This window comes from Echinops telfairi, unplaced genomic scaffold, assembly GCF_000313985.2.
Source record: "Echinops telfairi isolate 266 unplaced genomic scaffold, ASM31398v2 ScPeMD7_36;HRSCAF=134, whole genome shotgun sequence".
NCBI classification, from domain to species: Eukaryota; Metazoa; Chordata; class Mammalia; order Afrosoricida; family Tenrecidae; genus Echinops; species Echinops telfairi.
Genome location: NW_022103934.1, coordinates 985531 through 1000896, shown reverse-complemented (window position 1 = coordinate 1000896; position 15366 = coordinate 985531). Strand labels below are relative to the sequence as shown.

Genomic DNA, 15366 nt, shown 5'->3' with positions numbered 1-15366 from the left:
CCCCCGAGAAAGCAACAATTGGCTGCCCTCTGCCTGGTCCCTGTTCCCGGCGTACAAGTCAGCACAAACACCCCAGGGGAAAGTCATAGCCAAACGGGCCTCCTTCAGTCTCGTTCTTTGTCCCTCCCCCCAGAAGTCCTGGCTGCTGCCGGTGGGCTTAACCCCACCCCCATTGTTGACAGGCGTGTCCACCTGGGACGAGATCTCCGTCAGATCTCCGCCAGAGTCCGTTGGAGCGGGCGGCAGGCAGCACAGGCCGTGACTTGGCGCTTGTCCCGTCACCGTGCATGGGAGAGCCCTTCGCTTCTGCTCCGGAGAGCCCTCTATTCTTGGCATGCCTTCGTGGCCTTCTCTGGATGGGCCGTCCTCACTAGTTGAATTCCATGGCTGCAAACCGTCAGGATCCTGTGTCGGGTTGTCCTGGGTCTGGAGCATGGAGCTGTCAAACGAGCCCTAGCAACCTGTCCTCCCCTCGGCCTGTCCGAGGGGCTCCCTGGCTTAGGCAAGTGGCTCTAGAGAAGTGGTTCTCAACCTTCCTCGTGCCGTGACCAACCCTTCCACACAGTTCCTCGTGTGGTGGTGACCCCCCAACCATAACATGATTTTCATTGCTACTTCCTGTCATTTTGCTTCTGTAATGAATTGGGCGACTGCTGTGAAAGGGTCGTTCGCCCCCCCCAAGGGGTGGAGAACCTCAGATTGAGAACTGCTGCTGTAGAGCCTTGTTCCTGAGAAAAGGTAGCACTTCCCCTCCCTCCAAGTCAGGTCACACCTGTGGTCCCCTTCCAGGACACGTTTGACATCCGGATCCTGATGGCCAAGTCCGTCAAGTACACGGTGAACTTCTTAGAAGCCAAAGAAGGAGATTTGCACAGGTATCGGCACTGCCCTATCCCCCCAGGCCTAGCTCCAGGGCCCTGGCCACCCACTCCTCCTCCCCCAGCAGCCTGTTTGGCTTCCCCCAAAACTACTGGAGCCCTTTGCCTTCCAGGATAGAGATCCCATTCAAATTCCACATGCTGCATTCGGGGCTGGTTCACGGTCTGGCTTTCTGGTTTGACGTTGCTTTCATCGGCTCCATGTGAGTGTCACCCAGCAGACCTGGGGCATGCCCCCTGCCCTTTCCAAAGGGCAGCAAGAACTGTTGGGGGGCAGAGGGCCTTGCCAGGGTGTGCCCCTCTGCATGTGTGGCAGGGTGAGTAGGCATCCCGTGGTGACCACCCCTCCAGTGGGGGGGTGTGCACACAAGGGCTGGCACCAGGGCAAGTTGCAGGGCCAGGGGCATGGCAACTCCAGCCCGGTTAAGCACTTGCCTGTCCCTGCTTGGCAGAATGACTGTGTGGCTGTCCACAGCCCCGACGGAGCCCCTGACGCACTGGTACCAGGTACGGTGCCTGTTCCAGTCGCCGCTCTTCGCCAAGGCTGGGGACACGCTCTCAGGGACTTGTCTGCTTATTGCCAACAAAAGGTGAGCCCCTGGCGGTGGGGTGGGGTCGGGGTGGGGGTGGGGTGGCAGGAGGGCTGAGCCTCCCTCCCCCTCTCTGCAGACAGAGCTACGACATCAGTATTGTGGCCCAGGTAGACCAGACGGGCTCCAAATCCAGTAACCTTCTGGATCTGAAGAACCCCTTCTTCAGGTAGGACGGGCCCTCAGCCTGCGTGGGGGGCCCCTCCTGGCCCAGCAGCCCCCTCGGCCCTGCCCATGGGTCCGTCTCTGGCACAGATACACAGGGACGACACCCTCGCCCCCACCTGGCTCCCACTACACGTCTCCCTCAGAGAACATGTGGAACACGGGCAGTACCTACAACCTCAGCAGTGGGATGGCTGTGGCTGGTGAGTCGCCCCCCTACCCTGCAGCACAGGGCCCACACCTGGGGGACACGTCGACTGCTCACGTCAGCCCCCGCAGGCCCAGCCCCCGCCTGCCCCTATTCTGCCCCTCAAGACCCATCCCTGCCCTGGCCCCTCGCCTGACGCATCCTCTCTGGGCACAGGGATGCCGACTGCCTATGACCTGAGCAGTGTTATTGCTGGCGGCTCCAGCGTGGGCCACAACAACCTGATCCCTTTAGGTGAGTGCTGGGGTGGGGCCTGGTGGGCCAGGAGGGGCTCCAACAAGGCCAGGCCTCGGCTCGGCCCTTTCCCCAGCATCGTCGTCTTCGTGGTCGTCATTGTCCTTGGAGCCCTCTCTTCCTCCTCCGGAGGGCTCCACTCCTCTCTGCCTTGCTCTGCTGCCGCCGCTGTGCCCATCTCCAAGTCCCCCTCCCCACCCCTGGTGTGAGTGTGCGCGCGCCCTGGGCGGGCTGGCTGGGGGCGGTGACGCCGTCTCCCTTCCCTCCTTCCTCCTCTTGCTGCGCAGCCAACACGGGGATTGTCAATCACACCCACTCCCGGATGGGCTCCATAATGAGCACGGGGATTGTCCAAGGTAACCTGGGGCGGGCGGGGCGGGCTGCGGTGTGTGAGTGCGCTGTCCTCCTCTGACTCGGCTAGGGGCCCGGCCAGCGGGTGGAGCTGGCCCTTCAGTGCCCATGCCCCACCACCCCACAGGCTCCTCCGGCGCCCAGGGCAGCAGTGCCGGCGGCTCAAGCGCCCACTACGCGGTCAACAGCCAGTTCACCATGGGCGGCCCCGCAATCTCCATGGCCTCACCCATGTCCATCCCCACCAACACCATGCACTATGGGAGCTAGGCCCCTGCAGGCGCCACCCAACATCTGACAGCACCAGGAAACCAAATGAAGACCCGCCACCACCTGCACGAGGGGCGGTTCGGACCCCTGCCCGGAGAAGCCCGGACCAGTCACAGCCCTGTTTGCTATGGGAACTTGGACACTTTTTTACACGTGGTCGCCGTTGCCTCCTCCTCCGCCCTCAGCCCCACACATCATCCCGAACGTGTGCCGCTGCCCTATCTTATATGAGATCATGTTGTGGGCGTCCCCATCCCTGCCGCCCACTGCCAGCTCCATCCTGGCCTGGATTTGACATCATTGACAGTAGGCGGCTGGTCTGGGCCTGACAGTTTCGGACTGTGGCCCCTCAGCGCTGCCCCCTTCACTGTCTCCGGTGGGGACGCAGCCCTGGCCAGGCAGGAACTCCCTTTAACTACCAGGCCTTGGGTCACCATAGGTGTGACATGCTGCTTTTTTTATTTTATTTTTTTACGAAAAGAACCAGTGTCAATCCACAGACCCTCTGAGGAACCAGGCCGGCCGGGCCGAGCCAGCAGCCCCTCCCCAGACTTAAGAGGCCCTCGGTGAGGGGTGGCCTGACCGGGTCTGTGGGGGCGGGCCAGACCTCCCAGTCACCCACAGGCCCCCAACCAAAGGGTTCACCTCACACATGAATGTACACCCAGCCTGGCTGTCGGGAAAAGCACTCCGTCCGTGGCCCCTGCCTCTTGCTGCTGTCCCTACCCCCACCCCCCACCCAATAAGAGCAAGGCTGGGTGGCCAGGAACCCGGCCTGGAGGCTGAGGGGCAGATACACACACACACACACACCTCACAGATCTGTGGTGGGAGCTCCCTTTTCCTGTAGCTGCCGTCAGGCCCGTGTAGCCCCCTCAGTACATGTAGACACTCCAGTTCCTACCTGTATTATGGCACCTGGTCCCTCGCTAGATGGGAAGGGGCCTTGCAGGGACACACCCCCCCCAAAAAAAAAAAAATAAACAAGGAAACATGTATTTCAGCCAGGGCAGTTTCCTTCTCCCCCTTTTCTAACACCCTGAGCTCAGATGGGGCTCAGGTAGGCCTGAAACCCGTCCATTGTGCCCCTAGGGGAGGGGGCTCCCTGCCGGGACAGACCCAGCAGGCAGGCTGGGGGTGGATGGACCCTGGCGGGCCTCCTGAGCGTAAAAGGAAGCTTCTTGTCAGCTGCCCCCTTTATATGAGTTCTCGGAGTCCCGTTTGCATAGGAAATAAAAGTGCGCTTTTTAAGAAAAGTCTGGAGAGAGCTCGGTGACTTGAAATCCTGTGGGAGCCTCCAGCCATCGTCGGGTGGGGCCGAGGTGGCCCCTCTGATGCCTGAAAAAGAGCGGTCCTGGGGCTCCAGTCTGGGAGCTGCTTGGCTGGGCCGCCCCTCCCCTCAGCCGGACACTGCTCCATACCTGCAAGGCTGCAGCCTTCCTAGGAGGATGTGGGGGGCCAGGGCTGGCTGGGGGGTAGTGCGGTCGGGGGCAGATTCGTGGCTTGGAGCGGAGGTGCCCCATGTTCCAGAGGCAGTGGCTGGAAGAAGTACAGCTGGACAAAGGCCCGGGATCAGCACTGGTGCCAGATGGCAGCCGACCCCCGCCCCGCCCCGCCCCGTGTTCAGCCTGAGGGCCTAGGTCTGTACCTTGCAGCCCAGGGCCAGCAGGCCATGCAGCAGCACAACGGTGGACAGCAGTGCCGCTGCCACCAGCCTGGTGTCTTCACGGACCACCGGCCACAAGGTGAACACCAGGCATGAGGCTGACAGGGCCAGGGCCAGTGCTCCAAAGAGCCACTGCAGCCAGGGAACAGGGATGAGCCACAGGACCTGGGGGTGACATGGCGTGTGGACTCTCACCAGGTCCACTGTCCACGTGACCTGCACCCACCCAGCCAGCTGTGCTCACCACAGTGGGGATGAAGACAGAGAGAGAGTAGCCATAGATGCACACAGTCTCCAGGAAGGTGTAGGGCCCCACGCGCTCCCGGATGCCCCTGCGCCACTGCAGGAAGCCCCACAGTGCCAGTGGCACCAGTCCTGTGTAGCAGTAGATGGTGATACTGGCCACAGTCACTGGGGAGAAGGCCTGCAGTTAGTCTCCCCCAGCCCTGCCTGCAGCCCCATCTTGAACTCTGCCCCCACCCTCACCCCACCCCCGGCCCCGCCGTCCCACAGCATTGTACCGCCTGGCTTACCCTTGTGGAACTGGGGGCTGTAGTGGATAGAGGGGTCCCTCCACTGGGCCAGGACCAGTGTCAGGTTTCCGGTGATGGCCAGGACGAAGGCCAGTGTGGCACAGATCCAGAAGGGACCTGGAGGGGAAGGGGCTGTCAGCCTCGGCCCAGAGCTGGGATGGGACCACTCATCCTGTCTCCAGTGTGTTGGTGGCCAAGGCTGCCCCCACCCTCACGACTCCACTGGCCTGACTTCTGCTCATCCATGATCAGTGACTCCCCCCCCCTCCCCCCCTTAGGCTCTCTATCCCTTCTCAAAACACCATGCGGCTTCCAGACCCCTCATCTGGGGGCCACTTCTCTGCTCGACTGCCTCCCTTATCGATGGAGTGGGCGTTCCTTGCCCCGCCCTCCCAAAATGATCTCACCGCACTCTTGGCACCTCAGCCTCTGCCCTCCATTGCAAACTCTCATCAGTGCTTCCACCTGGGGGTCTCCCAGGTGTCTCCCGCTCCACACTAGCAGTCCTCGCTCCTCGGCCAAGCTCAGACATTCTGTCAGCAAACCCCGTTCTGGAAGCGCCACCTTGCAGGCACGTTTTCCAGAATTCAACCACTCCTGGCTTCTACCATGTGTTCATCTGTCCCTCGCTGTACCTAGAACCATAGCTGCCAACCCCCACCCTGTGCTCCCCACAGGCTGCGTGGGGGGGGGAGTGCTCCCTGCGAACATTAACTCCTCCCCTTTTCCTTCTCACCACAGCGCAGAGCCACCACCTCTGTGACCTGCCAGTTCACTCGGCCCCAGCGCCACTGCTGCCGCTCTGCAGGGGCTGTTCCTACGCACCCTGCTGCTGCTCCAAACCCTCCCTCAGCCAGGAGTGCCCCCCACCTGCTCCCCACCTGCTGCTGCTCCGTCCCCAGATGCCCTCCCTGGCTTTCCCCGCCAAAAGGCCTGGTTCTTCTGCCTCCAGGCTACTCCGCTGCTTCTCTTCCCAGCAACGTCTCTGCCTTCCTCTCTCCCTGAACCGAATGTAAGCTCTGGGCTCTCCACCAGTGTCTCTGCCGTCTCCTCAGCTGTGCTCCTGAGCCGATCACACGGCCGCACTCACCATACAGGTCCGGCCGGCTGTGCAGCCGGTGCCGCACAAAGCTGGTGCCCGGCCAGGGCAGCAGCGAGCCTTTGATCCGGTCCAGGACCTGGGGAGGGCAAGGCCGGGTCTGGGATGGAAGCTCACTGGGGCGACAGGCTTCAGCTCCACTCCCTGGCCCCAGGCACTGCCATCAGCCCTTTCTAACTCACAGCGACCATAGGAGACAGGGCAGACCGGCCTGCCGCTGCGTGGGTTTCCGAGGTGGTAAATCTTTATGGGAGTAGACAGCCTCATTGTTCTCCCACCAGGAGGGTCTCAAAGCTTCAACTCCCTGAGATCGAGTTGATGCCAACTCATGGTTCCCTTCTAAGACAGGGTAGAACTGCCCCTAGGGGTTTCCAGGACTTGAAGTCTTGACAGAGCTCGGAAAGCCTCATCATTCTCCTGGTGGCTCTAAACCACCAACCTTGGGAGCAACCCAGTGCACAACCCGTTAGGCCACCAGGGCTCCTCCCTGTCTACTCTCCCTTCCAGCCTCGGGGGTCCTGGGGCCTGCCTGGCTAGCTCCTGCTCGCGGCTGCTTCTCCTCGGGCCACCTCTTCCAAGAGCTGCCTCCCCACACACCCCACAATCAGACTGCCCCTGAGTGCTGCTCATCCTGCCTTCCAAAACTCTCCCCAATAGAAGAGATGCCCTCAGTCGTCATCTCACCCCAGCCCCGGGGCCTTGATCCATGTTCCACCAGCCTGTCCATCGCCCACCTCTCCACCCCCCTCCAACCCCACCCCACCCCCACCCCCCAGACTCCCTCAGGGCCCACGGGATCCTTTGAGACCTAGTGGGCTTCTGCTGGCCCGCCCATCCTTCCAATTTCTCACCTAGATCCAGTGAGGGCAGGTTCTCTCACCTCCACTCACGGCCCCCAAGTCTATTCAGGGTCCTAGCCTGCATAGGACCTATTCCTGCAGGGCGGAATAGCTGCGCCCTAGTGTTCCCAAGACTGTCTGTCTCTACAGGAGCTGAGAGCCTCACCTTTCTCTGACTGAGCAGCTGGTGCTGACCATGTGCTTTACAACCCCACTTCCACTGCATCACTCACCTGGCCCTGGTGGCACTGTCAGCTAAGGACTGGACTGGTTGCCTTGTGAGATGAGGCTGTCTGCCTGCATAAAGATTTCTAGCCTTGGGAACCCTGGGTTGGGTCACTGGGAGTTGGTGGCACTAGGCTTGGGGCCTGGAACATGCCTATGCTGCCCTCCACCCCATTGACCTCAGCAAATTCCTCACCTCTGCAGGCGGTCTGCCTGGACCCAGTGGATCAAGTGCACCTCTTTTATGCAGCCCTCGAAACCCAAAACCCAATGCCACCAAGCAGACTGACTCACAGAGACCTTACAGGACAGAGCAAAATGCTCCATGGGGCCCTCCCAAGGCACTTGCTTTTACAGATGCAGATTGGTGCCCAGGCCCTCAAGTACCCAACAGACCCCCCACCATCACCTTTCTATGCAGCCGGTTGGTGCCTTCTGCTGGCCTGAGCAGGGCCCCTGAGAAGTGCTCAGTGTCAATGGCTGGACCCTGTCCCAACCACCCCTTTCTGGGGCCTGACCTGCACCGTGTCCACGTCGAAGAAGCTCTGGTAGTAGCTGAAGGTCCAGAATCCTGGCTGCGGCTTCTCCTCTCCCTGCAGGAGCTGCACAGCAAGGCCGTCAGGGTCTGACCCCTCGTCAGGCCAGCCAGGGGCAAGGGGGCAAGGCAGAGGGCATGGGCTGGGCCTTACCGCCGCAGTGTCACTTTCCTCCGCCTCTCCCTCTCCTCCAAAGCCGTCACCCAAGCCCACAGCGACCGCCACGGACCCCTGTGGGGTCAGCTGGTCACTCCTGCTTGTGGTGGCTGCATCTGGAGCCTCTGCCAGGAGATCCGTGGCTTCCTGGAACTCTGCAGAGAGAGAGAGAGGAGAGGAGTCACTGCCGTGGCATCAACTTACTGTGCTACCCAGCCAGGCTTCCTCCGTTTGAGAACTCAAGCTCAATGCCATTGAGTGGAGGCCGACTGCAAGAGATTCTCCAGGACAGTACAGAACTGCCCCTTCCGGCTTCTGAGACTGTTAGCTGTTGACAGGAGTAGAAAGCCTGTATGTCTCCCGCGGAGTGGGTGGTGGTTTCCAACCCTGTGGTTAGTAACCACGACACCACCGAGTGGGCTGCGATGTAGAGTCGGGGGCGGGGGGGCTGTGCTTTAGTGTGGTCTAAGTGGGGGTGGGTGGGGCTCTGATCTCCGATGGGTCCTGGCTGCAGTAGAAGTTCCCGGAGGTTTGAGCGCTGGGCACGAGCGGGCCGAGACTGGCTGTGGTTTCTAGTTCTGGGTTCAGGCCTGGGTCGGGATTGGCAGCTGAATAGGATTGCGGTAAAAGGAGCAGGATGGACCCTGGGCAGGCGGCTCGGGCTACACGCACCGTGAAACGTCAGCTCGTCTGCCGCTGCCATGGCCGTCCAGGGGCGTCACCGCATCCCGCTCTGCGAACAGACAGATCAGGCCCGCAGCCTGCTGCTACTCAGTGCGGCCCGGCGGCTACCGTCACCCTCTGGGGCTTGGAGTCGCCGCCCGGGCCCAACAGGTGTACCCAGCCCCACCACACCTGAGGCTCCCGCAGCCGGCGTGGCCTGGGCTCTCTGCGCCTGCGCAACCCGCCTACCCGCTGGGGCCAGCCAACCGACGGCCAACCCCGCCGGGCTCCGACTGATTTCCGGTGCCGGTCCGTGTGCTATCCTCTTCCGACGGGCTCCACTTCCTGTCGTTGGCGGCCGCCCGGAAGACTTCCGGGCCTTTTACGTCACGTACCCGGCGTTTCTCTTCGGAGAACGGACACCGGGCCGGAAGAGGATGGCGGCCGCCGCTCTGAGGAGGTTTTGGTCCCGAGGCCGCGGCGAAGCGGGCGACGCCGTGGGCGCGAGGCCGGGCGTGTGGGCGCGTCTGGGTGAGTAGCGGCGGCGGGGTGGGTGAGCGCAGCGGCCGAGCCGCCCTAACCGCGCTTCTCTCCCGCCAGGCGTCTGGTCCCGCTCTCTGCTCCGGGACTACGCCGAGGCCTGCGGGGACGCGGCGGCGTCCGCCCGAGCCCAGCCGGCCCGAGCGGCCGTGTACGCGGGACTGCTGGGCGGAGCGGCCGCGTGCTGCGCGCTGGCGCCAAGCGAAGCGTCCTTCGAGGAGGCGCTGCTCGACGCCTCGGGCACCTTGCTGTTGCTGGCGCCGGTCACGCGCAACCGCGCCGCCGAGACCTCCGTGCAGCGACTGCTCTGGCTGCGAGGCCGCGGCCGTCTGCGCCACCTGAGCCTGGGGCTCTGCTCGCTGGTCTACGAGGCGCCCGTGGACGCCCAGGCCAGCCTCTACCAAGCCCGCTGCCGCCACCTGCAGCCCCGCTGGGCCGACTTCCCGGGCCGGATACTGGACGTGGGCTTCGTGGGCCGCTGGTGGGTCCTGGGCGCCCGGATGCGAGACTGCGACATCAATGACGACGAGTTCCTGCACCTGCCGGCGCACCTGCGCGTCGTCGGGCCCCACCACCTGCGCTCCGAGACCAACGAGCGGCTCTTCGATGAAAAGTTCCAGCCCGTGGTGCTCACGGATGACCAGGTGGACCAGGCGCTGTGGGAGGAGCAGGTGTTGCAGAAGGAGAAGAGGGACAGGCTGGTCCTGGGGCAGCCGGAGGCCCTGAGATGAAACGCCTCCCCCCAGTCGGTGTGCGGGGACTTCCAGGCAGGCCCCGACAAACGTGACGTCCTCTCTTGCTGGACAGTGACGTTTTCGAGGAGTCTGTTTCCCCCTCACCCGCGTCCTTGTTCGCGGACGTTTATCCAGAGTGGCCTGGCCCTAGAAGTTGAGGCTTGCAGAGGGATGTGTCCTTGTAACCAACGAAGTTCTCCCCGTTGTGGCCGCCAGAGCTAGGGATCAGGATGCGGGATGTGCTTCGGGCTTCACAACACCACCGCCCCCACCCCCACCCCCCACCAAAGTACCATATTTATCCTCAGGTGACTCCCAAGCTCACCTAAGACCTTTCAGATGTTTGTTTTACTTAATTCAAGCGGAAATGTTTGAATTCTACGATTGACTTTGACGTCTCAGTTTTTATAGCAACCTCCTCCACTTTTCATTTGAGAACATTGGAATTGTGGCAGGCTCCGTGGGAAATTGGGAAAAGAAAGCTGAGACAAGCCGACTCCCTTTCTCCGACTGGTTACACCCCACACAATGCATTTAATGTTGGATTTAATAACAACCCAAAAACGCTGCTGGTACAACCCTCTGGGTTTTACTGAGACTTTTTTTTTACTTTAAAGGAGTTTGGGATATCTTTTTTTCTTTTCTTTGTAAAGGAGGCTTGAAATACTTTATTTATTAGTGTGGCAATCTGGTTCTGTTCTCCTTCAGTAACCCTGACAATAGTCCCGTAGCTGATAAAGAATCAGCAAGTCGGTGATCAGAGCTGGGCCTTACCTAGGTAATGGTGGTCTTGTCAACTTTTAAAACTACACTGTTAGGGGAATGAGACTCTACCTCTATTGCTAAGGTGACTAGCCGGTTAATAAATGAGGAGATAAAATACTGTAATGTTTGTACTTGTTTGTTTTGTCACTTGTAAGTTTTGACATTTGGACCTTTCATTCGTAACATGGGTGCGTTAAAAATAAAAAGGCAAGAAAGACCAAGCCTGCTGTCATCAAGTTGGTTCCCATGCATAGGGACTGAATGGGTGTCTGAGATGATAAATCTCTATGGGAGCAGACAGCCTCATCTTCGAGATGCCTGTGGTTTGCACTCCGGTCTTTACCTGACATTGCCACCAGTGCTCTTATGGATAAGGCAAGCACACATTTTATATTCTTATTTGGGGGGCAAGGAAAGCATCCTTGTAAGTTAGCACCCTCATTTTACAGAGGAAAAAGCTGAGATTCAGGAAGTTTGTTAACTTTCCCCAGGCCATGGCAGAGCCCTGATTCAAACTCCTAACTCCCCAAACTGTGACTTAATCTCAAACATTAGTCAAAAATTATTTCACTGCTATCTTGTGCCAGAAATAAAGACAAGGATATGAAAGTAAATAAGCATATAAAAATGTATAGTGAAAACAAACAGGATAATGATACTAGATTCTAATTTTCTGTTAATGATAGTCAAAGGCTCATTGCCATTAAAAAGAAGCAAGTTCTTCATTGTAATCAGTAGTGTAGAAAGAGAGTTGTACATTTTTATTATTCAAGTCAGTAATTAAAGTGCTGCTTCTGATGTCCATCCAGGTGTGGTCCATGCACGTGCTTGTAACTGCAGGGAGCTGTGAGCCGCACGGCAGTGGTTAGCCACAACTAAAGAACTTTGAGTTCTGTGCCCAGGAATTGCCTGAAATCTGTGTGCCTTATTTCATCAGAGGCTGTGCTTTGCCTCGAGCAGAGTCCACACTGTTTTGGTCCACACACCAGTGCTCTGGCCTTCTGGGTATTTGTGGGGCAGCGGGGGTGGGGGGAGGGGCTTGGCAGGAGACTGGTCAGGTGTTTGCCTTACCTATCACTGGTTCTTGCCCTGGAGCAGTAGCCAATTCACTAACCCTGAGTTAGGGAAGTTTATTAGAAGGGAACCCCAGTCAAGGTGAAGTTCAGCAGCTGTGCAGGCTGTCAATGCAGTCCGCCTTGTCCTCAAAATACCCGAGGATTAGGCTCTTGCTTTGAAATTCACATCAGGTAAAGGTAGGGGTACTTGGAGAGGTACAACTTTCCCAGATATTTTATACTGAAGTTTTAGGATAATCACAGGCTGAAATGATTGTTAGAGTAAGCCAGCCTCTAACAACCGCAGGGTCTTTAGGCACAATTGTAGGGCGATAATTATAAAGATCATAATAAAGTCATAGAGATAGGAGAGAAGGTAAAGGAGCCAGACACTTTATAGCATCTCACCTCAGTCCCTCTTGTTGGTCCACGTGGAGGTGGAAGAAAAGCCAGTACCGGTATATTTTTAACCAGGGCTTACCGTATATACATTTGGGGATGCACAAACCTCCCTGGTTACAAGTAGCCACATATGTAACTAAGGGGTTGTCCTGTAGCCAATACAAGCAATGGCGGGACAATCTAGGGGTGTATACTCAATAGGAAGGGAAGGGACAAGATGGGTAGATCCCAGATTCAAGGTGGCAGCCTAGCCTTGATCCTCCTTGAGTTGGCTTGACCTTGTCTCTGGGCTCTCCAGGGAAGTAATCATCCTTATCAGTAGGTGTGGGCCCCACCTATGTTGGGACAGACTAGTGTCTGATTGCGCTAGATGGCTGATGCCCTCAGGGTGATAACCTCTAAGCAGCTGATCTCACAGGGCCCTAGCGAAGCAGGTCCTGGGCGGAGTATACAACTTGGGAAACAACCTGGGGAAAAACCGTTTTGTATCTCACAATTGACTAAAGCCAACAGCCTTACATTTTAGAACAAAATCAGCAAGTCTCTGTACCAGCCAGAAAGCTAGCAAACGGCTGAGAGAAGCGAGGACTCGGGGTTCTCTGCACATCTAACATGTTTGTCTCTGAGAGATACAGGAAACTGTGAAAACCCCAGAGCCTTAAGATGAGGAAGAAGAAAAACCTGGCCTAAGTTAAGCTAACTGCAGTAAGTAACTAATACAGCGTGAGTTAGACTAACTACAGTTACAGTTAGTTACACTGTATCCTTGGGTTTGGCCACTGTACCTGAGGATATGTCCAGACCTCCTGTTCAGTGCTCAGCTCCTGGCTCCCCACAGGGCTCAGCCCGGTGTGGGCCTCGGTCTGTGTAGAAAGAGTTCTTCCGAGATAATGCTCTGCCTGTTGTGGGTGGGAGTTTTGTGGTCCTGATGGTGGGAGGCAGACCCAAATTGGCCCTCAGTCTCTGGCCCCACCTAGGGAGCCTCAGCCTTGTTCAGTGCCAGAAGACTTGGGGGGGTTACCCCACACACACACATCCATCCCCCACCCCAAGAAGTCAGCCTTAAATCACAGTTTGAATCACAGCCTACATAGTTACTACACAGAAATTGCCTCTGTTCCCTTAGGACAGGCATCCTCAAACTACGGCCCACTGGCCACATGTGGCCCGCCTAGACATTTATCTAGCTTGCTGGGTGTTTTTGCCCCGTTTGTTTTTTTACTTCACAATAAGATATGTGCAGTGTGCATAGGAATTTGTTCAACTATAGCCCGGCCCACCAATGGGTCTGAGGGACAGTGAACTGGCCCCGTTTAAGAAGTTTGAGGACCCCCTGCCTTAGGAGACTGTTTGTTTTCAGAATGCTTACGCAGATGAACACTTGGTGCACAGTAGGTCTGCACAGCCTTGGAGTGCCATGAGTAAAGAGGATCATGACCTGTCCCTGCCCTCCCTGGGCCAGTCTCAGGTGAGAGGCCTTGCTGTGCGCATGGCAAGTGTTGAACGAAAGAGGGAGGGCAGCCAAGAGGTGCTTGTCGTGATCAGGAAACACTCAAGTTGACATGAACGTGCTCAAGACTCCCTTTTTCTTCACGTTTCTTCTGGATTACTCTGCCCTCTTATTTGTCTTCCGTGAAAACTTCCCAGCTGTTGTCATTGGGAGACCACCAGAGGGCACCAGAGTTTCAGAGAAGTTGGCGCCATCCTCCCCGTGGCCCACGTGTACTGGCTCCCCGGGTTTTCTTTTGTTCTCTGAAGCCGCATGGGGGTGGGCTGCAGTGACTGCATCAATCAGTGTGCTGCTCTTTCGAACCAGGTAGAGGATGGTTAAAACGCTGGGCCAGCTGGGAAACGGCCAGCAGTTCTGCTGGAGGGTCTGGTGGCCTTTGGAAAGATGACCTACCGTTGCCACTGAGTGGATTCTGACTCCACCCACGAGGACAGAGTGGGCCCGCTCCATGGGTTTCTGAAACCATGTACCTTGAAAGGGAGGTGACAGTCATCTTTTTTGCCAATCTTATAACTAGTAGCCCCAGAATTAACCCACAGCGGCCCCGGGTCTTCGCTATAAGGTTACAGCCTTGGAAACCCGATGGGGCAATTCCACTCTGTCCTCCATGACCCCTGTGAACAGGGTGTAGATGATACAGAGGGCCCATGGAGAGGGGCCTGGTCTGTGCCAGTTCTGGGCATCTTTCCCTTGTGCTTTAGTGAGAAAAAACAAAAACCATGCCACTGTGTGGATTCCAACTCTGTAACCCTGCAGGACGGGCATTCCACTGTGGGTTTCTAAGACTGACAGTTATTATCTTCTGAACAGTTTTATTGGCATGTGATTAACATATCATACAATTCAATAGTTCAGTCACATCAAGAAGAGTTGGACAGTCCTCACCACAATCGTTTTTAGAACATTTTCTTCATTTTAGTTCTCATCGTTATTCCCCCCAACGCCCCCTGCCATACCCGCAAGGAACCATTCATCCAGTTACTGTGCACGGATTTACCTATCCTGCATTTCATAAGACTGTAACTTTTTCCCCCCAATCATTTTATTAGGGGCTCCTACAACTCTTATCACAATCCATACACACATCAATTGTATAAAGTGCATTTGTACATTCATTGCCCTCAAGACTGTAACTCTACAGGAGTATAAAACCTCGGTTTTCTCAGAGTGGCTGGTGGTTTTGAACTGCTGACCTTGCAGAGAGCAGCCTAATGTATAGTAACTGTTAGGTTACTTGGGTGGGAAATGCCTAGGTCTTTGGCTTCCCACGAGAAGGAATTCACGCCGAAGCCTAGTTTGTGCTCCAAGTGGGTTTTTATAAAGGATAGAAGCCGTTTCAGGCGTTACGGTGAACTGAACACAGGCCAGAACGCAGCACCTGCTGGAAAAGGGGTGGCCTCCTGCGTCCAGCCTTTTGGGGGCCTTGCGCTGGGAGGCGTGGTCAGTGGTGCTGGTGGAGACATTAAATCTGGAAGAGTATGAAGGCAGAAAGTGCATCATGTAGGTACAGGAGATTAGCTACTTGAGGCCATAATGGGGCCCAAAGGGTTCGCAGCCTTGTGGTTAAACGATGAAGCATGGAAAACAAAGGGAACTTTTCAGTTTCAGGCAGGATGCAGAAGCAGGAAAGGGAGTATTACTAGGATACATACACTATTGTAAATGAGAAACGCTTACAAGATTGGTACCAAGCTCTCCAACTACCGCGGTCAGATTGACTCATGCCGCATAACTCTAGGACAGCGGTTCTCAACCTTCCTCATGCCGCAACCCTTTTGTACAGTTCTTCATGTGGTGGTGACCCCAACCATAAAACTATTTTTGTTGCTACTTCACTACTGTCATTCTGCTACTGTTAATGAGTCATAATGTATATCTGATATGCAGGATGTATTTTCATTGTTACAAATTGAACATAATTAAAGCATAGCGAGTAATCACAAAAAC

General features: G+C 57.0%; 3 protein-coding genes across 3 annotated transcripts in view; 2 read left to right on the top strand and 1 right to left on the bottom strand.

The window, feature by feature from the left end:
• The window catches only part of CARM1 (coactivator associated arginine methyltransferase 1), a 17073-nt gene extending 13121 nt beyond the window's left edge, over positions 1–3952 (top strand). Inside the window, exons 8-15 of the mRNA XM_013008362.2 lie at positions 790–875; positions 992–1081; positions 1331–1468; positions 1548–1637; positions 1724–1836; positions 1998–2075; positions 2363–2431; positions 2554–3952. Of these exons, the coding sequence (XP_012863816.1) occupies positions 790–875; positions 992–1081; positions 1331–1468; positions 1548–1637; positions 1724–1836; positions 1998–2075; positions 2363–2431; positions 2554–2696 (807 nt within the window). The 3' untranslated portion in view covers positions 2697–3952. The remainder of the gene's footprint in view (positions 1–789; positions 876–991; positions 1082–1330; positions 1469–1547; positions 1638–1723; positions 1837–1997; positions 2076–2362; positions 2432–2553) is intronic.
• YIPF2 (Yip1 domain family member 2) lies at positions 3122–8612 on the bottom strand. Its single transcript, XM_004716832.2, has 9 exons — positions 8423–8612; positions 7748–7905; positions 7577–7660; positions 5986–6073; positions 4896–5012; positions 4607–4773; positions 4345–4527; positions 4118–4250; positions 3122–4034 (listed from the first exon to the last, which is right to left on the bottom strand). Exons 1-8 carry the CDS (start codon positions 8451–8453, stop codon positions 4137–4139), a joined length of 942 nt encoding a protein of 313 aa, XP_004716889.1. The 5' UTR covers positions 8454–8612; the 3' UTR covers positions 3122–4034; positions 4118–4136.
• An 85-nt stretch (positions 8613–8697) lies between these two features.
• TIMM29 (translocase of inner mitochondrial membrane 29) lies at positions 8698–10673 on the top strand. The gene is made up of 2 exons (XM_004716831.2): positions 8698–8944; positions 9014–10673. The coding sequence occupies exons 1-2, from the start codon at positions 8851–8853 to the stop codon at positions 9682–9684; spliced, it is 765 nt and encodes a 254-aa protein (XP_004716888.1). The 5' UTR covers positions 8698–8850; the 3' UTR covers positions 9685–10673.
• The last annotated feature ends 4693 nt before the right edge of the window (positions 10674–15366 follow it).

Coding starts and splice junctions, on each gene's coding strand:
- YIPF2 (XM_004716832.2), bottom strand. CDS start 8,453: ATGGCAGCGGCAGACGAGCTGACGTTTCACG. Junction 7,661..7,747: donor AGGAAAGTGACACTGCGGCG/GTAAGGCCCAGC, acceptor CTTGCTGTGCAG/CTCCTGCAGGGAGAGGAGAA. Junction 4,774..4,895: donor CAGCCCCCAGTTCCACAAGG/GTAAGCCAGGCG, acceptor CCTTCTCCCCAG/TGACTGTGGCCAGTATCACC.
- TIMM29 (XM_004716831.2), top strand. CDS start 8,851: ATGGCGGCCGCCGCTCTGAGGAGGTTTTGGTCCCGAGGCCGCGGCGAA. Junction 8,945..9,013: donor GGGCGTGTGGGCGCGTCTGG/GTGAGTAGCGGC, acceptor CTCTCCCGCCAG/GCGTCTGGTCCCGCTCTCTG.